Source organism: Oncorhynchus kisutch, linkage group LG25, assembly GCF_002021735.2.
Source record: "Oncorhynchus kisutch isolate 150728-3 linkage group LG25, Okis_V2, whole genome shotgun sequence".
NCBI classification, from domain to species: Eukaryota; Metazoa; Chordata; class Actinopteri; order Salmoniformes; family Salmonidae; genus Oncorhynchus; species Oncorhynchus kisutch.
The window spans coordinates 13009823-13034460 of NC_034198.2; the positions used below are offsets into that span (position 1 = coordinate 13009823).

The 24638-nt window shown below is 41.2% G+C and overlaps 1 protein-coding gene across 2 annotated transcripts in view; it reads left to right on the forward strand.

The window, feature by feature from the left end:
• The window catches only part of LOC109870608 (glutamate receptor ionotropic, delta-1-like), a 411408-nt gene that overhangs the window by 375462 nt on the left and 11308 nt on the right, over nucleotides 1-24638 (forward strand). For both annotated transcript variants that reach the window (XM_031805099.1, XM_020461182.2), the window contains exons 13-14: nucleotides 11963-12158; nucleotides 19658-19824. In XM_031805099.1, coding sequence (XP_031660959.1) covers nucleotides 11963-12158; nucleotides 19658-19824 — 363 coding nt within the window. The remainder of the gene's footprint in view (nucleotides 1-11962; nucleotides 12159-19657; nucleotides 19825-24638) is intronic.

The following is a 24638-nucleotide window of genomic DNA, read 5'->3' on the forward strand; positions in this document are numbered from 1 at the left end:
GTTAAGATAGAAACAACATTAGAGGGAGCATAGAATGATTCCAGACACTGCCACCCTCCTTTCCCCACCATGGGAAAGGTAGGGAGTGAAAGATATGTTTACACATGATGACACTTTGACCTCTCCCCTCTCAGCGGCCCATGCAACTTAGTTTTGACATAGAACAGATAACTGCAACCTCACCACAGAATTACACAAAAATACCATTCTGATGAGAAGTAACTTACACACATTTGATGAATATTAAACATCTTACAAATGTTACCAACAAATTCTGATCCTTCCACGACACGCTTCTACTTGTTTTTAGCTGATAGGAGAGGAACCCGGTGTGGTCCTCTGCTGCAATAGCCCATCCGTGACAAGGATCAACGAGTTGTGCATTCCGAGATGCCACGGTTATACTACGCCATTATATGTCTGTGTGTGGCCCGCCTGTAAGCTTTGCAGGATTCTAACCATTCTTCTTCGACGTCTCTCATTAACAAGCTGTTTTCGCCAGGACTGCCGCTGACTGGATGTTTTATGTTTGTCGCATCATTCTCGGTAAACCCGTTGTGCATGAAAAGCACAGGAGGGTGGATGTTTCTGAGATAATGTATCCAGCGCCCCTGGCACTGACGATTATACCATGCTCAAAGTAGGCTTAGGTCACTAGTTTTGTCCATTCTAACTTTCAATCAAACAGTAACTGAATCCGTCAATGCCTGTCTTCCTACTTCATATAGCAAGCAACGGCCGCATGACTCAAAGTCTGTAGGAGCGATCCATTTTCGTGAACGGGGTGGTGTATCTCATAAACTGACAGTGAGTGGTTTTCCTGATTGAAAATTGCATTTAATCTAGAGACACTCATTCAACAAGTTTGACATCAATCATGTCCTTAATATGGACATTTGTTATTATTATGGGAATGTGACAGTCTGGAATGATTTTGATTTCTGAAATCTGGGCTTTTTTGATCGTATGTCAAAATGTTTAATTTTAGTATCTTCCTTTAAAGTGTGTCATCAAGCCTGTCACGTCGGATATCACTGACTGTCTGAACACTGTGGTGACATGCCGATTTACCAAGCTGCTTCTTTTAACTATATTCAAGAAAATCTCATCCAAGATGACTTTCCATCAGTTCATCTTCAATACATTCTTGTGTTGCAAAATAAATTGTTATATTTCTTCAAGTCGACACATACAGCAGGTATTCTTACTCACTTGTTTTGGTGCTTACTCAAAGTTAACCCGACGACCAATATATTCATGAATGTTGAGGTGTAGTTTTGCATATGTTGAAGGCCTCTTCAAAAAAGCACTAAGCAACACACATATACAGTACCAGTCAAAAGTTTGGACACATCTACTCATTCCATGCTTTTTCATTATTTTTTTTACTGTTTTCTACATTGTAGAATAATAGTGAAGACATCACTATGAAATTACACATATGAAATCATGTAGTAACCCAAAAAGTGTTTAACAAATCAAAATATATTTTGTATTTTAGATTCTTCAAAGTACCACCATTTCCCTTGATGACAGCTTTGCACACTCTTGGCATTCTCTCAACCAGCTTCACCTGGAATGCATTTCCAGCAGTTTTGAAGGAGTTCCCACTTATGCTGAGCACTTGTTGGCTGCTTTTTCTTCACTCATCATTCATTCTTCACTTCACTCATTCTTCAACTCATCCCAAACCATCTCAATTGGGTTGAGGTTGGGGGATTGTGGAGGCCAGGTCATCTGATGCAGCACTCCATCACTCTCTTTTGGGGTCAAATAGCCCTTACACAGCCTGGAGGTGTGTTGGGTCACTATCCTGTTGAAAAACAAATGGTAGTCCCACTAAGCGCAAACCAGATGGGATGACGTATTGCTGCAGAATGCTTGTTAGCCATGCAGGTTAAGTGTGCCTTGAATATGAAATAATTCAAGGCATTCATGGCACACTCACCAGCAAATCACCCCCACACATCACACCTCCTCCTCCATGCTTCATGGTGGGAACCACACATGCAGAGATCATCTGTTCACCTAATCTGCATCTCATAAAGACATGATTTCCACCGGTCTAATGTCCTTTGCTCTTGTTTCTTGGCCCAAGCAAGTCTCTTCTTATTATTTGTGTCCTTTAGTAGTGGTTTCTTTGCAGCAATTTTACCATGCAGGTCTGAACAGTTGATGTTGAGATGTGTTTGTTACTTGAACTCTGAAGCATTTATTTGGGCTGCAATCTGAGGTGCAGTTAACTCTAATGAACTTATCCTCTGCAGCAGAGGTAGCTCTGGGTCTTCCTTTCCTATGGCGGTCCTCATGAGAGCCAGTTTCATCATAGCGCTTGATGGTTTTTGCGACTGCATTTGAAGAAACGTTCAAAGTTCTTGACATTTTCTGAATTGACTGACCTTCGTGTCTTTAAGTAATGGTGGACTGTTGTTTCTCTTTGCTTATTTGAGTTGTTCTTGACATAATACGGACTTGGTCTTTTACCAAATAGGACTATCTTCTGTATACCACCCCTACCTTGTCACAAATGCATTAAGAAGGAAATAAATTCCACAAATTAACTTTTGACAAAGCACGCCTTTGAATACCTGCTACAATGTAGAAAATATTAAAAGTAAAGAAAAACCCTTGAATGAGTACATCCCATGTATTCTACACTAACCCTGGGTGCTGTTGCGTGCTGGTGCGCCCCCCCCCCCCTGAAGCAGGCATCATGCTGCTATTATCCTACACCTAAATTCTATGATAAAACACAAACATTGACCTTAGCATAAAATTCCATATTTGCAGTATGTAGCCAAATTAGATTGGGTGATTGATCTCTGATGCACATGGTTATGCTTTTCTAGCATTATCCCATTCACAGATGACCGTACAGCTTGTATCTTTATTTGTGTTTTCACTGTGTTTCAAATGGCCCAGGCATGGACCCTGGGATTAACAAGGCAATGTACATGGGTCTGGAAAACCGAAAAAAAACTAAGTGGGTGACTTGTAGCTTTTGTTAGTTACTTCTTAAAGCTGCATGTTTCCGTTATCTGCTTTTGGGCAAGGGCACGAAGGTACCTGTTCACTTTCCCCCTTTTTTTGTCCAATTGAGCCAGTGAAAATGCAGCTAAGCTTGCAGTTATGTTGAGGCCAGTTACTTAGAGCATTTCAAGTTTCCACTGAGGGCATCTTAAATCATTTAAATGGTCGTGGTTTGACTTAATGCAGTGTCCATGTAAAGCATATCCACAAAATGAAAACTTCACACTCATCCCCTATGTGAGATTCCATATTTAAGGTCTGCAATACCGTAACACCCACAGGATTGAGTATTTCTAGTAAACTGGATAAAATATATAAAACAAATACTGGGCTATATTCTATGCTAACCTTTTTTTTAAACAATTTAATGATGTTATGCGAATGCAATTGCTCAGAGAAAGAGATTTTGTTCGACAACTTTTCTTCTCAAAAAGACAGGGTTCAAAATTATTGACCAGGATAAAGGCACTGGCCCTTTTTCTAATGTTTTATGAGATTGTAGAACATATTGGGAAGGATCTTAGACCATTCCACCACACAGAATCATTCCAAGTCCTTGATCTCCTTGGCATGCGCTTATGGACTGTCCTCTTCAATTCAAACCACAGGTTTTCAATGGGGTTCAAGTCTAGAGGCAGATATGGCCATTGCCAAATTTTGATTTTGTGGTCAATTAACCATCTCTTTGTGGAATTTGATGTGTGCTTGGGGTTATTGTCTTGCTGGAAGATCCACTTGCAGCCAAGTTTCATCCTCCTGGCAGAGGCAACCAGGTTTTGAGCTAAAATGTCCTTAAAGTTCATGATGCGGGGTTCTTTTCTGCTCATCACATCCTTCTTTTTACGCCAAACCCACCACTGGTGTGCATGGCCAAAGAGCTCTATTTTCATGTCATCTGACCACAGCTCGCTCCGGTTCCAACCGAAGTGCCACTTCCATTTAGCAAACTCCAGGCATTAGCATTTGTTTAGTAACATGAAAATAAAGCTATTTGGCCACACACACACACACCAAACTACCTGACGTGTTCTATGAGCTCGAATCAGCTTTAATTAGGATAGTCCAATAGACATGTTTCATTTCAACCTATTGTGAATCCGCTCACCCCAAAAAAGAGATGCGTCTGCATGTTGCTTAATGCAACACAACTAACGGTTATCACTTGACCCCTTGAAATGTTAGTTGATACGAAAGTATTAACATACTAGGTACCAGTGTATGAGACTGTAAACTGACCTTTCCATCAGTTATAATTAGGACTGACCCCAATTAGTCAACTGGTTGATTGTTTGGTCGAAATCGTGTCTTGTGCGCGGTTTTCAACCATGATTGTCTTTATAAATTCAACTGTATATTATTAAACAGTATTTTACCGTTCCCATTGTCAGAGTGGACACATTGCTTGCAGAGTTCACAACCTATGCTACACTTGTGAGAAACAAGTTTTGGTTTATTTCGTTCCATTTAAGAATTTAGTCAATTTAGTCATTGTCTTTTGTTTAGAGTGCTATTGTCAATGTTGAGTAAGGACATGCACCTGATTATGCATAGAAGTAGTCCTATAGGCTACCTGACCTGAGCGCAAATGGAGGCATATAAATGTGCACATTTGGCAATCTGATAATATTTCTGATTGGATTAATGCACTACCACTAATGAGTTGTGGAGCTTCTCCACAGCAATGTTTTCTTCACCTCAAACAAGCAAACAAAGTCAGTTTTTACATCCATTGAGAATGACAATAGCTCCTCAATGTATGTGAAAAACCTTTTTAGCTCTCTCCCTTTCGATAACCACTCAGCGTGAAAGGGAAAAATGTCATGCTCTGATCCAGTGGAAATGTCATAAAATAGGTCTACCTGATGAGCTCTTATCCCTTGCGCAAAATGGCCTGCAGCTGTGTCTGTCCCATGCTCACTGGCACCGGAAACTCTGAGGGCCCAGAATATTTTATACACTTGGGAGCTTCAGGCTGGACCCAAGTTAATAGCTGATACAATGTTTCAAGTTCATTGCAGACAGGCCATGTGTAGCAATGTGATTTATAAGATATTTATTTTTATCAGGATATTTTTTTACCTGCAGGCTGCAATGTTTTTATTTGTTGGCTTTATGTTGGTTATTTTTACATGGTCGGCATTGGCAATATAAGTAACTTTTAAGTTTGTGTTATTTTCATTTAGATTTAGTTTTAATTAATCAGATGACAATGATTTTGAGATACAAAGACGTTATAAATTAAATTAAACTGTTTCACGAAAATGTGCATGTGAAAACCATAACTGGCATTGAGATTGGTAGAAATGTTGAGATAAATTGGCTTTCCACATGAGAAAGTTTGCCAACTCCTTCAGGAGTGTAATTGCAGAATCAGCGAAAGCCAGCAGGAGCGGGAGGGGGATGGTCGGGTGATGTTAAGATTATTCTCTTCTGGTTATCTTGATCTCTGGCTCTCTCTTGAGTCATTTGTGTCTTATTTCACCAAACAGCATCAAACAAGTATATAATTTATTTTATTAAAACACATATATAAAAATATACATTGTAAAATATTGACCAATCAATCGATTGCAAAAAAAAAACCAGATGTCTTTCTGTCGACTAAGAATATATTTAGTCGGAACAGCCCAAGTTATGATATACCTCAATTAAATCTGTCATTAGTGACTATATGCTCAGGGCTCATTCTAAAATGCAAACTATCCATGTGCCTTTAAACAAATATTTATTAGCTGTGAAATACACAACCGTTGTATTACAAATGGGCATGAATTCTTCTTCTAAACCAGAGTATAGCGACAGGTGTGGCAGGCATGCCCTTTAATACCATTTCCGTTTGAGATATGCATTTTTCAGACAGACAGCAGTTTGCTAAACTGTAAACTAATGATTGTGTGCAGTTTATGTTATTCAACCCTTATTTCACCAGGTAAGTTGGCTGAGAACACATTCTAATTTACAGCAAGAACCTGACGAATAGTTACCTGGGAGATGAATGAGCCAATTGTAAATTGGGAATGATTAGGTGACTGTGATGGTATGAGGGCCAGATTAGGAATTTAGCCAGGACACCAGGGTTAACCCCCTTACAATAAGTGCCATGGGATCTTTAGTTACCACAGAGAGTCAGGACACACGTTTAACATCCCATCCAAAAGACAGCACCCTACACAGGGAAATGTCCCTATCACTGCCCTTGGGGCATTGGGATATTTGTTTTTAGACCAGAGGGAAAAGTGCCTCCTACTGGCACTCCAACACCACTTCCAGCAGCATCTGGTCTCCCATCTAAGGACTGACCCTGCTTAGCTTCAGAAGCATGCCAGCAGTGGGATGCAGGGTGGTATGCTGCTGGCTCAATCCAATGCTTACTGGTAACTTGGCATAGATAGACTGCTGTGTGATTTGGTGACTGTCCCGGAGGTAGCCTAGGAGCAATGCTGATACAGTGCCTTCGAAATGTATTCAGACCCCTTCACTTTTTGTTACGTGACAGCCTTATTTTAAAACAGATAAAATCGTTTTTTCCCCCTCATTAATCTTCACACAATACCCCATAATTACAAAGTGAAAACCAGTTTTTTAAAACGTATCAGCATTGCTCCTAGGCTACCTCCGGGACAGTCACCAAATAAGTATTCAAACCCTTTACTCAAGTTATTTATTGAAGCACCTTTTGCAGATATTACAGCATCGAGTCTTCTTGGGTATGACGCTACAAGCTTGGCACTAGAGGTCGACCGATTAATCGGAATGGCCGATTAATTAGGGCTGATTTCAAGTTTTCATAACAATCGGAAATCGGTGATTTTTTAAAAATGTATTTTTACACATTTTTTTAAACCTTTTTTTAACTAGGCAAGTCAGTTAAGAACACATCCTTATTTTCAATGACGGCCTAGGAACGGTGGGTTGTCTGCCTTGTTCAGGGGCAGAACGACAGATTTTTACCTTGTCAGCTCAGGGATTCAATCTTGCAACCTTACGGTTAACTAGACCAACGCTCTAACCACCTGCCTCACGAGGAGCCTGCCTGTTACGCGAATGCAGTAAGAAGCCAAGGTAAGTTGCTAGCTAGCATTAAACTCAATCATAATCACTAGTTATAACTACACATGGTTGATGATATTACTAGTTTATCTAGAGTGTCCTGCGTTGCATATAATCGATGCAGTGCGCATTCGCGAAAAAGGATTGTCGTTGCTCCAACGTGTACCTAACCATAAACACCAATGCATTTCTTAAAATCAATACACAGAAGTATATTTAGCTAAACTAAATCCAGGTTAACAGGCAATATTAACCAGGTGAAATTGTGACACTTCTCTTGCGTTCATTGCACGCAGAGTCAGGGTATATGCAACAGTTTGGGCCGTCTGGCTCATTGCGAACTAATTTGCCAGAATTGTACGTAATTATGACATAACATTGAAGGTTGTGCAATGTAACAGGAATATTTAGACTGATGGATGGCACCAGTTAGATAAAATACGGAACGTTTCTGTATTTCACTGAAAGAATAAACGTCTTGTTTTCGAGATGATAGTTTCCTGGATTCGACCATATTAATGACCTAAGGCTCGCATTTCTGTGTGTTATTATGTTATAATTAAGTCTATGATTTGATAGAGCAGTCTGACTGAGCGATGGTAGGCACCAGCAGGCTCATAAGCATTCATTCAAACAGCACTTTTGTGCGTTTTGCCAGCAGATCTGCTGTTTTTGACTTCAAGCCTATCAACTCCCGAGATTAGGCTGGTGAAATGGCTAGCTAGTTAGCGGGGTGAGCGCTAATAGCGTTTCAAACGTCACTCGCTCTGAGACTTGGAATAGTTGGTACCCTTGCTCTGCATGGGTAACGCTGCTTCGAGGGTGGCTGTTGTCATTGTGTTCCTGGTTCGAGCGAGGAGAGAGGTACGGAAGCTATACTGTTACACTGGCAATACTATAGTGCCTATGAGAACATCCAATAGTCAATGGTATATGAAATATAAATGGTATAGAGAGAAATAGTCCTATAATTCCTACAACCTAAAACTTCTTACCTGGGAATATTGAATGCTAAAAGGAACCACCAGCTTTCATATGTCCTTATGTTCTGAGCAAGGAACTTAAACATTAGTTTTCTTACATGGCACATATTGCACTTTAACTTTCTTCTCCAACACTTTGTTTTTGCATTATTTAAACCAAATTGAACATGTTTCATTATTTATTTGAGGCTAAATTGATTTTATTGATGTATTATATTAAGTTCAAATAAGTGTTCATTCAGTATTGTTGTAATTGTCATTATTACAAATCAATTCTAAAAATCGGCCAATTAATCGGCATCGGCTTTTTTTTGTCCCCCAATAATCGGTAGCGGTATCGGCGTTGAAAAATCATAATCGGTCGACCTCTACTTGGCACACCTGTATTTGGGGAGTTTCTCCCATTCTTCTCTGCAGATCCTCTCAAGCTCTGTCAGGTTGGATGGGGAGCGTTGCTGCACAGTTGTTTTCAGGTCTCTCCCGAGATGTTCGATCGGATTCAAGTTCAGGCTCTGGCTAGGCCACTCAAGAACATTCAGAGATACTCCGGAGCAGGTTTTCATCAAGTATCTCTCTGTACTTTGCGCCATTCATCTTTCCCTCTACCCTGACTGGTCTCCCAGTCCCTGCCGCTGAAAAACATCCCTAAAGTATGATGCTGCCACCACCATGTTTCACCGTAGGGATGGTGCCAGGTTTCCTCCAGACATGATGCTTGGCATTTTAGGCTAAAGTGTTCAATCTTGGCTTCATCAGACCAAAGAATCTTGTTTCTCATGGTCTGAGAGTCCTTTAGGTACCTTTTGGCAAACTCCAAGCGGGCTGTCATGTGCCTTTTACTGAGAAGTGGCTTCCGTCTGGCCACTCTACAATAAAGGCCTTGGTGGAGTGCTGCAGAGATGGTTGTCCATGTGGAAGGTTCTCCCACCTCCACAGAGGAACTCTGGAGCTCTGTCAGTGACCATCAGGTTCTTGGTCACCTCCCTGACCAAGGCCCTTCTCCCCCAATTGCTCAGTTTGGCCGGGCGGCCACCTCTAGGAAGTCTTGATGGTTCCAAACTTCTTCCATTTAAGAATGATGGAGGCCACTGTGTTCTTGGGGACCTTCAATGCTGCAGAGGGACCTTCAATGCTCCCTTCCCCAGATCTGTGCCTCGACACAATCCTGTCTCAGCGCACTATGGACAATTCCTTCGACCTCATGGCTTGGTTTTTGCTCTGACATGTACTGCCAACTGTGGGACCTTATATGGACAGGTTGTGTTCCTTTCCAGATCTTGTCCAATCAATTGAATTTACCACAGGTGGACTCCAAGGAAGTTGTAGAAACATTTCAAGGATGATCAATGGAAACAGGATGCACCTGAGCTCAATTTCAAATCCCGTAGCAAAGGGTCTGAATTTTAATACATTTGCAAAAATTTCTATAAACCTGTTTTTAATCATTTTTGAATAAGCCTGTAACGTAACAAAATGTGGAAAAAGTGAAGGGTGAATCGTATGCACAGAGTGTATCGTATGTACAGCATATTTTAATTACTCTTCCACACATTGGTAACCAAGTAGCAATGTGTCACTCATAATGAAGAGCTTCATTTCATTTAATTACACACTTGAATCAGAAATCTTTCACTGCATCACAGTGAAAACTCCTTCTAGACAATCAAGTTCAGTTAGAATTGTTGGCACTCTTTTATAAAACTGATGATAAAGTAGGTGTGGGCGTTGGCTGCCACCATATAGAAAGGCAACTAACTATTAGAAAGTTGTGGGTAGATTTCTCTACAGGATAGAGTAAGACTCGACTGTTCTGTAAGGTTAGAGGTTTGTGTTGCTCATTGTTTATGACATGATAGCTGCCTATCTCACATCTCTTTGAGATAAATTAGGTGTGTGAAAATGTTATTGGCTTTTTTGTGATACCCTGATCTGATCCAGCACAAAAGTGATTCATCTGTTTAAGAGTCAATTTTTATTAAAAGTCAGGCTTTCCCACCTTTAACGTTAAAACAATGTCCCTTCACCACTCCTCTTAAATTATTTCCTGTGCCACATCTGGTGTTTACAGACTAATAAGCTTGCAAACAACTCATCAGCATCATTATTTCCTGTCTTGTGATGTCCATAAGAAATGTTGACCTTCATTTCCCCTGGACTGTTGTTATGACACAGACCAGCGAGTGTCTAAACAGAGCGCTGCTATGCAACAATGTGTTGCTTTGAAATACTATATATACTAAGGTATATGGATACTCCTTCAAATGAGTGGATTTGGCTATTTCAGCCAATTTGTTTTACCTTTATTTAACTAGGCATATCAGTTAAGAATAAATTCTTATTTTCAATGATGGCCTAGGAAGAGTGGGTTAACTGCCTTGTTCAGGGGTAGAACAACAGATTTTTCCTTGTCAGTTTAGGGATTTGATCTTGCAACCTTTCGGTTACTAGTCCAACGCTTTTACCACTAGGCTACCTGCCGTCCAAAATTAACATCCGTTGCTGACAGGTGTATAAAATCGAGCACACAGCCATGCAATCTCCATAGACAAACTTTGGCAGTAGAAGAGCTCAGTGACGTTCAACGTGGAATAGCAGAGCACCTTTTAATGGTTCAAACTGCTGACCAATCAGCCTGTTACAAGCGCTTGGTAAACATTTGGAAAAATTTGTGTTTTATGAAATACAAAGTTATCTTACAGAAAACAAATGAACAACAGCACGCTTATAGGGAAGGGCACTCAACATGCTCAGCACTGACACAAACGACTGATGATTGGCTGAAAGACATTTATAGTAAGATGATTGTGGGTGCTGTTTTGTTAGACTTCAGTGCAGCTTTTGATGTCATTGATCATAACCTTAAGCTGAAAAAATGTAGGTGTTATGGATTTGCATCCTCTGCCTTATTATGGATTGAGAGTTACCTGGACACTCATTCAAATTCAGTTGAGTGTGGTGTACCGCAGGGCAGCCGGCTATGGACATTATTGTTTTCTGTTTTTATAAATAACTTGTGTGTACGCTGACAACTCAACAGTATACAGGTTGGCTGCAACAGTAAAAGAAATAACTGAGACACTTCACATAGAGCTCCAGTCAGTTTAAGAATGGGTAACTAGCAATAAGCTGGTGCAAAATATCTACAACTAAAACCTAATCTTTGGGACAAAGCACTCACTCAACACTAAACCTTGTTTAGATCTATTATTGAATAATGTGACTATTGAGCCAGTTGAGGAGACTAAACTGCTGGGTGTAACCCTAGATAGCAAGTGTTCATGGTCAAAACATATAGACTCAATGGTTGCTCTGACCTCAACCCCATTGAACACCTTTGGAATGAATGGTAACGTCGACAGCGAGCCAAGCCTAATTGCCAGGCCTAAGTGCTAACCTCACTAATGTTCTTGTAGCTGAATGGAAGCAAGTCCCTGCAGCAATGTTCCAACATCTAGTGGAAAGCCTTCCCAGAAGAGTGGAGGCTGTTATAGCAGCAAAGGGAGGGACCAACTCCATATTAATGCCCATGGTTCTGGAATGAGATGTTCAACGAGCACGTGTCCACATACTTTTGGTCATGTAGTGCTATTATATTAGTAACATTTTGATTAGTGACTCATCTTTATAAGTTGAACACCCATGTACAAAGTACTTGGAGGTACTCCCAATTTCATGATATGCAATTGGTAGTCACAGTCTTTTCCCATCGCTGCAACTCCCGTATGGACTCGAGTCTGTAGTGACGCCTCAAGCGCTGTAATCCAGTGTCTTAGACAGCTGCGACACTTGTGAGGCCCCAAAGTATATTTTACAGTGTACTTTACTGTACATACAGTGTCTGTTCTCGTTATACACTTGACTTGATGCATTTCTCTGTGTTCTTCCCTCTGTCTCTACAGAACATTCCAGGACCTGTCCAGGCAGATGGATGTGTCCTACGGCACTGTGAGAGACTCAGCCGTCTATGAATACTTCAAGAACAAGGGCACCAACCCGCTGGAGCAGGACAGCACATACGCAGAGCTGTGGAGGACCATCAGCAAGAACAACGGCCATGACTACTCAGTGTCCAGTCCCTCAGAAGGCATCCGCAAGGTAGGTTGACAAATACAAAACAGGTGTGTGCCAATAAAGAGAGGATGCCTAAGTACAGGCTGGCAACTCTTTTAAGTAGTAATTGCTTAGCTACTGTGTATTTCAACAAAAACAGAAAACGGTTTCATATTTGGCAAGAAAAAAAAAATCTATCTTTCCATTGTCATTTAACTGTCATTTCACAGTCTCCCTTAAACTGTGCCTGTAGTTCCACAGTATTTCAAACAAATTAGACAGGCAAATTCAACATAATCTTTGACTATCTGTCTGAATAAACTGCAAGTGCTGTTTTGTGACATTGTCACAATTATATTGGTTAATCTCATATACTGCCCGTAATAAATTACCAAGAAAGAACAATACTTTGCCTGCCCATAATGCTGAGAAGTAGAATGACATATCATAGATCTTCACATTTGTACTGTGTACACATTTTAATTAACTTTATGTCACATTTAGTCTTTATACTACAAAACAAAGGCTTTTTGTCTCAACCTCAGCAAAATTAGCCTTTTAGCAGGACAGTAGATGTATTAGTGTTAGTTAACTATAAGAGGTAGAAGTTGCTTGGATACAACATCAAAACACACATCAGGCACCTTCTCTATTTTTACAAAAGCTAGCACAATGGTAAATCTTTAGCTGGTGGCAGCTCTATCGGTTTGCGGTTTGTCCGAAATATTTTTGCTATTTTCACAACCAGAAGTATGGGCACAGTAGCTGGCTGTGGCGCGAAAGGGCTAGTTTTGATGAATAAAAAAGGCATAGGTGTGTCAAGGCTTTGACCCTTCACTGGTCAATCCGAACGTGCTCCATGGCTCCATTTGGTTGTTATTTACAGTCTTGTATGTGTTGCGTCCACTTCGAATGTTAGTCCGTTATAGCCTAGTTTGTTAAATAGCCTACAGAAACAAAATAACAAAATGTCAACCTATCCCCTATCATGTTGAACATGTTTGCAGTCCACATTGTTCTAAGTAATTGCATGGCATCATTATAGAAATATAGTGTTAAACGTTTCATTCGCACTGATATAGGCCTACTGTAAACCGCATTATGTCTGAGCCATGGACATGCCAGAAGGTTGTCAATAAGCAAGATTCAATTCTCTATTGTTAAGACCTAAAAAAAGACATTGAATAATTAAATTATAATAAAACGGAACATCAACTTGTTTTAATTAAATAGCCTATGTCTAAATACAGTTACAGGCACCATAATGTCTCCCTGTGGGCATATAATATTAGGTCTAAGACAATGTAGACTTATGGAGGATTTGACACACATACAAACTTTTCACAGGAGCTGGAAAAAATATCCAGTATAAAGAGAAAGGGGAAATGTCCTACAGTCACTGATCCCTTTCATGCAGTGGGCATCACACATGATGAGTCTAAACTTTTCACAGAAGACAAAAGGGAAACAGTCTGTTGACTGTTTTGCTGCTCGTGGTATTTTAAGAACACATGGGTGATGTATATGTGTATGTATGTGTGCCTCCTCTGGCAAAATCCATGCCATGACCATTTGTGTTACCACTATGACCAGATTTTGGTCAGTCTTAAGGAGCAACTGAATGTAATAAGAAACGTCTTCTTTTGAAAATGCAATCCTATCTGGCATTGATATGAGTCAGGAACATGTATTATACAAGCCATACCGTGGGGTGCTGGACCCAGTCAGGTCTTTGACAACAATATAACAAGCCATACCGTGGGGGGCTGGACCCAGTCAGGTCTTTGACAACAATATAACAAGCCATACCGTGGGGGCTGGACCTAGTCAGGTCTTTGACAACAATATAACAAGCCACACCGTGGGGTGCTGGACCCAGTCAGATCTTTGACCCAACAATATAACAAGCCATACCGTGGGGGGCTGGACCTAGTCAGGTCTTTGACACAACAATATAACAAGCCATACCATGGGTTGCTGGGCCCAGTCAGGTCTTTGACAACAATATAACAAGCCATACCGTGGGTGGCTGGACCTAGTCAGGTCTTTGACAACAATATAACAAGCCACACCGTGGGGTGCTGGACCCAGTCAGGTCTTTGACCCAACAATATAACAAGCCATACCGTGGGGGGCTGGATCTAGTCAGGTCTTTGACACAACAATATAACAAGCCATACCATGGGTTGCTGGGCCCAGTCAGGTCTTTGACAACAATATAACAAGCCATACCGTGGGTGGCTGGACCTAGTCAGGTCTTTGACAACAATATAACAAGCCATACCGTGGGGGGCTGGACCTAGTCAGGTCTTTGACAACAATATAACAAGCCATACCGTGGGGGGCTGGACCTAGTTAGGTCTTTGACAACAATATAACAAGCCATACCGTGGGGGGCTGGACCTAGTTAGGTCTTTGACAACAATATAAGAAGCCATACCGTGGGGGGCTGGACCTAGTTAGGTCTTTGACACAACAATATAACAAGCCATACCGTGGGGGGCTGGACCTAGTTAGGTCTTTGACACAACAATATAACAAGCCATACCGTAGGGGGCTGGACCTAGTCAGGTCTTTGACAACAATATACCAAGCCATACCGAGGGTTGCTGGGCCATCAGGACTAACACATTCACCCTCTCTCCCGCTGAAAGATCAGTCACAAAATGTTGGCATCATTGTAATAGGTTGTAATCAAGCCCTGGTCTCCAGCATGGGAACTGAAGAGGACTACCTGGTGCGGTAGTCTCAGGGACTGTTGGACTACTCCGATATCATCTCGGCTCTGACACACACATGCAAAAACAAGCTTTGCAGTTCCATCAATCCATCTAGATACCTCTCACACCCTACAGTAGTAACCTGCGTATCGTGAGAACCTTCATAAATCAGCAGAACATGTATAACATATTTATTGACACTTTATATTGTGTCCTGTAATACTTTGAAATGAGACACCTTCGGTCATAACACATCCATAAAGACTATATCGCGTGACACTGTACTTACTACAAAGTCAGACACCTTTTAGTCATTCGTGACACATGTATAAATGCCTTATATCAAATGACCCTGTACTTACCATAAAGTCAGACACCTTTGGTCATTCATAACACATTCATAAGTGCCTTATATCAAATGACCCTGTACTTACTATAAAGTTAAAACACCTTTGGTCATTCATAAGACATAGATAAAGGCTTAATGATGTAAACACAAACGTATTAACTCTAAAGGAAGTATCACCAACAGCTCAAATATATCAACATTAAAATCAAGTTTGAACCATGCATTTTCTTTTATGTATACATGTTTTAAAACAATACAAATACATTACGTTTCAATAAGTCTAGCAATGCAATTACATTGAACATTACACAGGTCTGTGAATAGTGTCGCTTGTCCCCTGAGCTGGCTGACAAATGGTTATTGCCTCATCTGCTTGCTGGAGGTACTGCATGTTGGCTCCAACCTTAAAAGTAACAACAAATAAAGTTAGCAGATCTGTTAGCTAGCTAGCAATTGCTGTGAAGTCACAAAAATCATTTAAAAAAGTGATTGAGGTAGCTATGTAATCTAACTCAACACTTATATAACTACTACAGAACAATTTAAATTGCAATAAATAAAGTTTAACTTGCTTGTTTTTTCACTGTCGAGTGGCACCACACGTGGGCATTTGATTTGTATTCACACTGAAATAAAGGTAACGACACATAAAATTATTCCCCAGACGTGGTATAAGCATTATCGAGAACACAGAAAATCCAAATAGGTTTTTCTATTAAAAACGGGGGTAAAACGAGAACAAAATGGGGGAAATCCAAAACCTGGAAAAACAAAACCGAGAATATGGGAACAAAACTGAATTAGGCAAAAAATACATACTGATTTTAAAGCGCCCTACCAACGTTGTTTGCTGTGCATGACTGCACTTTAGAGTGTGTGTCATCTTGCAGAACAACATGTTTGGGAAAATTGAGATCAGATCCAATCAGGTCCATTTATCGAAAGCGACTTAGTCATGCATGCATACATTTTTACATATGGGTGGTCCTGGTAATCTAACCCACTATTCTGGTGTTGCAATGCTCTACCAAGATGCATGACAAGGTTATAAATGCTTTGTGAAGCCTCAACTTAATATGATTTATAAAGCCTTTATTAAGCAGTGCTTATGTCATATTGTACATAGTGGGTTATGTCACATTTGAAATGGGTGGTTATGTAACAGGTATTCCACATTTATGAACCCTTTATAGAGCATGACATGTGGTTAGATTATTTGTAACACGTTTATGTAGTGCTTATGAAGGCATTATGAAGGCTTTATGAAGCCTTTATAAGCTGAGCGTCATTTAAAGCTGACCGGAAAAAAATATATGTCACAGAATGTACATTAGCAGTTTCTTGGGTGTTTATTTCAAACCTGCCCACATGCCCGTGACTGGCAGCACCCAAGTAATTATCAATTCGGAGCGCAGCTGCACGAGACACGATCATAATGTCCATGGTCAATTTGGTTTGACATTCGATATCCCTATGGGGCTAATTAGGGACCATCAGTAAATTACCTTTGCAAAGTATTCAGACGCCTCAACTTTTTCCACATTTTGTTAGGTTACAGCCTTATTCAAAAATGTATTCAATTGTTTTTTTTCTCCCCTCATCAATCTACACACAATACCCCCTAATAACAAAGCAGAAACAGGTTTTTAGAAATGTTTTCTCATTTATAAAAAATTTAAATATCATAAATATCACATTTACATAAGTATTCAAAACCTTTACTTAGTACTTTGTTGAAACCCCCAATGGCAGTAATTACAGCCTTAAGTCTTCTTGTGTACGCTGCTATAACCTGGCACACTTGTATTTGGGGAGTTTCTCCCATTCTTCTCTGCAGATCCTCTCAAGCTCTGTCAGGTTGGATGGAGAGCGTTGCTGTACAGCTATTTTCAGGTCTCTCCAGAGATGTTCGATCAAGTCCGGGCTCTGGCTGGGCCACTCAAGGACATTCAGAGACTTGTCCCGATGCCACTCCTGCGTTGTCTTGGCTGTGTGCTTAGGGTCGTTGTCCTGGTTGAAGGTGAACCTTCGCCCCCAGTCTGAGATCCTGCGCTCTGAAGCAGGTTTTCATCAAGGATCTCTCTGTACTTTTCTCCGTAGATATTTGCCTCGATCCTGACTAGTCTCCTAATCCCTGCCGCTGAAAAACACCCCTGCAGCATGATGCTGCCACCACCATGGGATGGTGCCAGGTTTCCTCCAGATGTGATGCTTGGCACTCTATGAAGAGTGTTGATGGTTCCAAACTTACTCCATTTAAGAATAATGGAGTTCACTGTGTTCTTAGGGACCTTCAATGCGGCAGAAATGTTTTCAAATCAAATCAAATTTCACCTTACAGTGAAATGCTTACTTACGAGCCCCTAACCAACAATGCAGTTTAAAAAGAAGATGGACAAGAATAATAAATAAAAAAGTAACAAGTAATTAAAGAGCAGCAGTAAAATAACAATGGCGAGACTATATGCAGGGGGTAACGGTACGGGGGGGGGGGGGGGCAATGCAAATAGTCTGGGTAGCCATTTGATTAGGTGTTCATCAGTCTTATGGCTTGGGTGTAGAAGCTGTTTAGAAGCCTCTTGGTCCTAAACTTGGTGCTCCGGTACAGCTTGCCGTACGGTAGCAGAGCTAACAGTCTATGACAAGGGTGGCTGGAGACTTTGACCATTTTTAGGGCCTTCCTCTGACACCGCCTGGTATAGAGGTCCTGGATGGCAGGAAGCTTGGCCCCAGTGACGTACTGGGCCGTTTGCACTAACCTCTGTAGTGCCCTTCCCCAGATCTGTTCCTCGATACCATTCTGTCTCGGAGCTCTACGGACAATTCCTTCGACCTCATGGCTTGGTTTTTGCTCTGACATGCGCTGTCAACTGTGGGACCTTATATAGACAGGTGTGTGCCTTTCCAAATCATGTCCAATAATTTGAATCCACCCCAGGTGTACTCCAATCAAGTTGTAGAAACATCTCAAGGATGATCAATGGTGCACCTGAGCTCAATTTCGAGTCTCATAGCAAAGGGTCTGAATACTTATGTAAATGTAATATTTGATCTTCTAAAAACCTGTTTTGGCTTTGTCATCATAGGGTATTGTGTGCAGATTGCTGAGGATTTTTTTATTGAATACATTTTAGAATGAGTCTGTAACAAAATGTGTAGAAAGTCAAGGGGTCTGAAGGGAGTCTGAATACTTTCCGACTGCACTATAGATGGGACAATATTTTTCAATAGCTCCGTATTTCAATTAATTAAAAACCTCAAACCAACTATACATTTTAGAAATTCATGTACACATATTTATAGCATTTAATGAGACAACTAAAAGGTGTGCAACACATTGTGTAATTTATTGATGGTCCCTAACTAGCCCCACAGAGTATCCAAAGTCAAACCAACTTTTGCACAGTCGCACATCGGCCGGCTGAAGCTAATTGGTGAAAGAAGATGGCTAGCTTGCTAGCTAGTATAGGCTACTTGGGGCGGCAGGTATCCTAGTGGTTAGAGCATTGGGCCAGTAACCGAAAGGTTGCTAGATCGAATCCCTGAGTTGAAAAGGTAAAAATCTGACATTCAGCCGCTGAACAAGGCAGTTAAACCCATTGTTCCTAGGCCATCATTGTAAATAAAAATTTGTTCGTAAATGACTTGCTTGGTAAAATAAAATAATTCCAAACAGAAGACCTGTTTCAAGTTAAGGTTTGAATTTTTTACCTTTATTTAACTAGGCAAGTCAGTTAAGAACAAATTCTTATTTTCAATGATGGCCTAGGAACAGTTAACTGCCTGTTCAGGGGAAGAACGACAGATTTGTACCATGTCAGCTCGGGGGTTTGAACTTGCAACCTTCCGGTTACTAGTCCAACACTCTAACCACTAGGCTACGCTGGTTGAGCAGCTGTGTACTGTTTTGGGAGAGTGAAAGTACAAGTGCTTCCCACATTAGATCACACACACAAGAGACACGCACAACAAAGCACGCCTCCAAAACCCAAATCTCGTTCTCAGTCACATTTCCTGATTAGGATAATTGAAACCGAGGCTAAATCAGGAAGTTCAGCCCCCCCACCACAGCGCAAGCGAGCTGATGTTAGACAGGTAAATTGTTGAACGTGGTGTAAGGGGTGGAAAATGCGAATGCACCATTTTTTACTGTACATGATGACATTGCAAACTAACTAACATTTGACACTTGGCGAAAGCCAAAAATAGAGCCCTCTGAGCTAAAAGGTTATTCTATCAAATGAGCAAATAGCCCAGTCTACAATGAGACTGAAACTAGAAAAGACACCTTTACAGGAAATGTATTGAAGTATGGAGTTGGGATACTACAGTATAGGATACTACAGTATAGTCACAGTAATTCCCACCTGTAGGCCTTCTATTATCCTTTAGGTTCTACCATGGAAAACAATGATTGCATATAGGCAGAATGTATAGCATCTGGGTCATTAACTGGGTCTGTCATTCCTCTGCAGGCGAAGAAGGGCCCGTATGCCTTTCTATGGGACATGGCTGTGGTGGAGTACGCCGCACTGACGGACGATGACTGCACCATCACTGTCACAGGAAACAGCATGAGCAGCAAAGGCTACGGCATCGCCATGCAGCATGGGAGTCCATACAGAGACCTCTTCTCCCAGAAGTGAGCAATGCCACCAACATCTCTCCTCATCATACACCATCTACGCTGAGTATACCAAACATGACCAACATTCAAAACATTGAGTTGCATTGAGCCCCCCCCCCCTCAAACACCCCCTCCATTTAGCCCTCAGAACAGCCTCAATTCGTCAGGGAATGGACTCTACGAGGTGTCGAAAGCGTTCGACAGGGATGCTGGCCCGTGTTGACTCCAAAGCTTCCCACAGTTGTGTCAAGGTGGCTGGATGTCCTTTGGGTGGTGGACCATTCGTTATACAAGCGGGAAACTGTTGAGCATGAAAAACCCAGCCGCGTTATAGTTTTTGACATAAACCCATACCCCGTACACCGTTCGGGGCCCTTACATTTTTTTGTCTTGCCTATTCACCCTCTGAATGGTACAAATACATGATCCATGTCTCAATTGTCTCGATGCTTAAAAAATCCTTCTTTAACCCGTCTCCTCCCCTTCATCTACCCTGTTGAAGTCGATTTAACAAGTGACATCAATAAGGGTTCATAGCTTTCACCTGGATTCACCTGGTCAGTCTATGTCATGGAAAGAGATGGTGTTCTTAACATTTTGTATACTCAGTGTATATTGTAATGAACCTGGCATTGAGAAGCACAATTAACTCTCCCCAAAGGGAACCTTCATTGGAGCAGCTGTGACTTGTCCGGCTTTGCGACCCTAGGGTTGCAAGTTCGAGTCTCGCCTCGGAACCCCGTGCTACCCCTCGTTTCATTACAATATTTATGCATTATAGGTATACCATCATTTTATCAACAGCTCTATACAGTATGTAATTCTCCTTCCTTCTCCCTCTCCTTTCATCCCACCATCTCTTCCTTCCATCACCTTGAGGAAATATCCTAAGTCTAAGTGCATATGGTTTAACGCACACATCCTTTGATTCCTAATGACTTTCTCTGCTTCATAAAAGCCATAAACATAATCACTGATGGTTGACGGTGCCTGAGGGAATTGAGCGCCGTAATTGGCAGAGAGGTCATTCAGTGGTTATAATCAGCCATTTTAAGAGGAATTTGACGAGGGAAATGCAAGGCCCACGAACATAGTGTTTTTATAAAGTCACTTGGTAGTAAAATGCTCTTTATAAAGGTCAGGAGTTACTGTAGTTTAAAGACTCATTCACAGAGGCTTAATGCATGATTGTAAATGCCCTTGTCTGTATGTTATATATACACATGTACACTGAACCAAAACATAAACGCAACATGCAACAATTTCAAAGATTTTACTGAGTTACAGTTCATAGAAGGAAATCAGTCAATTGAAATACATTCATTAGGCCTTAATCTATGGATTATCTTGTCAAATGAGGAATGTTCACTAACAGGGATGTGAACAAATTTATAGACAACATTTTTGAGAAATAAACTTTTTGTCCATATGGAACATTTCTGGGATCTTTTATTTCAGCTCATGAAACATGGGACCAACACTTTACATGTTGTGTTTATATTTTTGTTCAGTATATTTACATTTCCCCTTTCAATTATATATTATCAGACATACGGTGCATCTGGAAAGTATTCAGACCCATTCACTTTTTCCACATTTTGTTACGTTACAGCGTTATTCTAAAATGGATTAAACAGTTTTTTTCCCTCATCAATCTACACACAATACCCCATAATGACATCACAATACCCCATAATGACATCACAATACCCCATAATGACATCACAATACCCCATAATGACAAAGAAAAAACTGGTTTATATAATTTTTGGCTAATTTATAAAAAAATAAAACACTGAAATATGACATTTACATAGTATTCAGAACCTTTACTCAGTACTTTGTTGAAGCACCTATGGCTGAGATTACAGCCTCGAGTCTTCTCTGGTATGACGCTACAAGCTTGGCACACCTGTATTTGGGGAGTTTCTCCCATTCTTCTCTGCAGATCCTCTCAAGCTCAGTCAGCTTGGATGGAGCGTCGCTGCACAGCTTTTTCAGGTCTCTCTAGAGATTTTCAATCGGGTTCAAATCTGGGCTCTGGCTGGACCACTCAAGGACATTCAGAGAATTGTCCCGAAGCCACTCCTGCATAGTCTTGTCTGTGTTCTTAGGGTTGTTGTCCTGTTGGAAGGTGAACCTTCGCCCCAGTCTGAGCTCCTGAGCGCTCTGGAGCAGGTTTTCATCAAGAATCTCTCTGTTCTTTGCTCAGTTCATCTTTCCCTCGATCCTGACTAGTCTCCCAGGCCCTGCAACTGAAAAACATCCCCACAGCATGATGCTGCCACCACCATGCTTCACCGTAGGGATTGTGCCAGGTTTCCTCCAGACGTGACACTTGGCATTTAGGCTAATCTTGGGTTCAATCTTGGTTTCATCAGACCAGAGAATCTTGTTTCTCATGGTCTGAGAGTCGTTTAGGTGCCTTTTGGAAAACTCCAAGCGGGCTATCCTGTGCCTTTTACTGAGGAGTGGCTTCCATCTGGCCACTACTATAATGGCCTGATTGGTGGAGTGCTGCAGAGATGGTTGTCCTTCTGAAAGGTTCTCCCATCTCCACAGAGGAACTCTGGAGCTCTGTCAGAGTGACCATTGGGTTCTTGGTCACCTGCTTGACTAAGGCCCTTCTTCCCCGATTGCTCAGTTTCGCCGGGCGGCCAGCTCTAGTTTTGGTGGTTCCAAACGTCTTCCATTTAAGAATGATGGAGGCCACTGTGTTCTTGGGGACCTTCAATGCTGCAGAAATGTTTTGGTACCCTTCCTCAAATCTATGCCTCGACACAATCCTGTCACGGAGCTCGGCAGACAATTCCTCTGACATCATGGCTTGGTCTGTGCTCTGATATGCACTGTCAACTGTGGGACCTTATATAGATAGGTGTGTTAATTTATAAAAAATCATGTCCAATAAATTACATTTACTACAGGTAGACTCCAATGATGTTGTAGAAACATCAAGGATGATCAATGCAAATAGGATGCAACTGAGCTCAATTTCAGTTTTATTTTATTTTAATAAATGTAAAAAAAATGTCTAAAAACCTGTTTTCACTTTGTCTTTATGGGATATTGTGTGTAGATTAATAAAAATAAGGCTGTAAGGTAACATAATGTGGAAAAATGTAAGGGGTCTGAATGCCTTCCGAATGCACTGTATTTTAGCACAGTTAGAATTGGTTTGTATAATGCTTTTAGTTTGGATTACTTATCAGTAAACCGCCCTTGAGGAGCAACTTGTTATATTTGAATTACAGAGTAGGGGATCACTGCAACATGTGTTTGAAGGCTCTTGACTCTGTGTATCATGCAGCTCTTCGTTTGGTCACCAATCAGAGACATCTAACTCAATATTGTGATCTCTACACTGTTGTTGGATTTACACCACTAGCAACAGGCAGGCCTCAAACACTGGTATATTCTTATTTATAAGGCCATTTTAGGAAAACTGACATCTTATCTATCATCTCTTCTAGCACGAAATGAAAACACATATAAGCTCAGATCTCAATCGTGTTTATGCTAAGAGTCCCGAAAGCTAGAACACAGCATCGAAAGGACTTTCCATTACTCATTCTCTTGGTCTTGGAATTCCCTCCAAGCCAACCTAAAACTCCAGGACCTGGTGTCCCTGGAGGAGTTCAAAGGACAAATTGGTTAACAGTTTGTTGAGACATGTAGTTCTTCCTAGTATTCACTAGTTTGTGTTGCCTTATGTAAGGAAGCATGTTGTGTTGCTTCACACACACACACCACACATGCCTGCATGCCACACACTGTTGCCAGTTTTTTCTATCTGTGTTGTCCTTCTTGTCTTACGTTGTTTTTTAAACGATTTATTTTATCCCAGCCCCCGCTCCCACAGGAGTCCTTTTGTCTCTTGCCAAGGCCATCATTGTAAATAAGAATATGTTCTAATTGACTAGCCTGCATAAATAAAGGTTAAATCCAAAATGTATATCTGGTTTACTATATCAGCACAGGTTGCAATCAATAAATACGTTGCATGTTCCATGTTGGCTTATGAAATCAACCTATTATGAATTCATAACAAGCGTTGGTTTGGATTAAAGAATAATCATTCAGCATGATTCTGCTAATTACTTCCATGAAAAAAGGCTTGCAATGGATAGTTTAACTAAATAGTGTACTTGGGCATTAATGTCAACTTTTCACAACGTTTGGAAGTCTTTGGTCATTAGTTGCAGGACGCTGATTGGGTAAATCTGTCCATAATCACATGTAAGCTACAGGACTGTTTCGCTTGCACAGACTGGAATATGTTCCGGGGATTCATCCGATAACATTGAGGAGCTTACTACATCAGTCACCGGCATCATCAATAAGTGCATCGACGACATTGGCCCTACAGTGACTGTCCATACAGATCCCAAACCAGAAGCCATAGATTACAGGCAACATCTGCACTGAGCTAAAGGCTACAGCTGCCGCTTTCAAGGAGCGGGACACTACCAGGATGCGTACTCAGAGCATGCACTGACCAGCTGGCAAGTGCCTTCACTGACATTTTCAAACTCTCCCTGACCCAGTCAGTAATACCTACATGTTTCAAGCAGACCACCATAGACCTTGGGCCCAAGAACACCAAGATAACCTGTCTAAATGACTATTGCCATGTAGCACTCACATCTGTAGCCATGAAATGCTTTGAAAGGCTGGTCCTGGCTCACATCAACACCATCATTCCAGACACCCTGGACCCTCTCCAATTCACATACCGCCCCAACAGATACAGAGATGCCGCCATCTCTATTGCACTCCACACTTCCCTCGCCCACCTGGACAAGAGGAATTCTTATGTGAGAATGCTG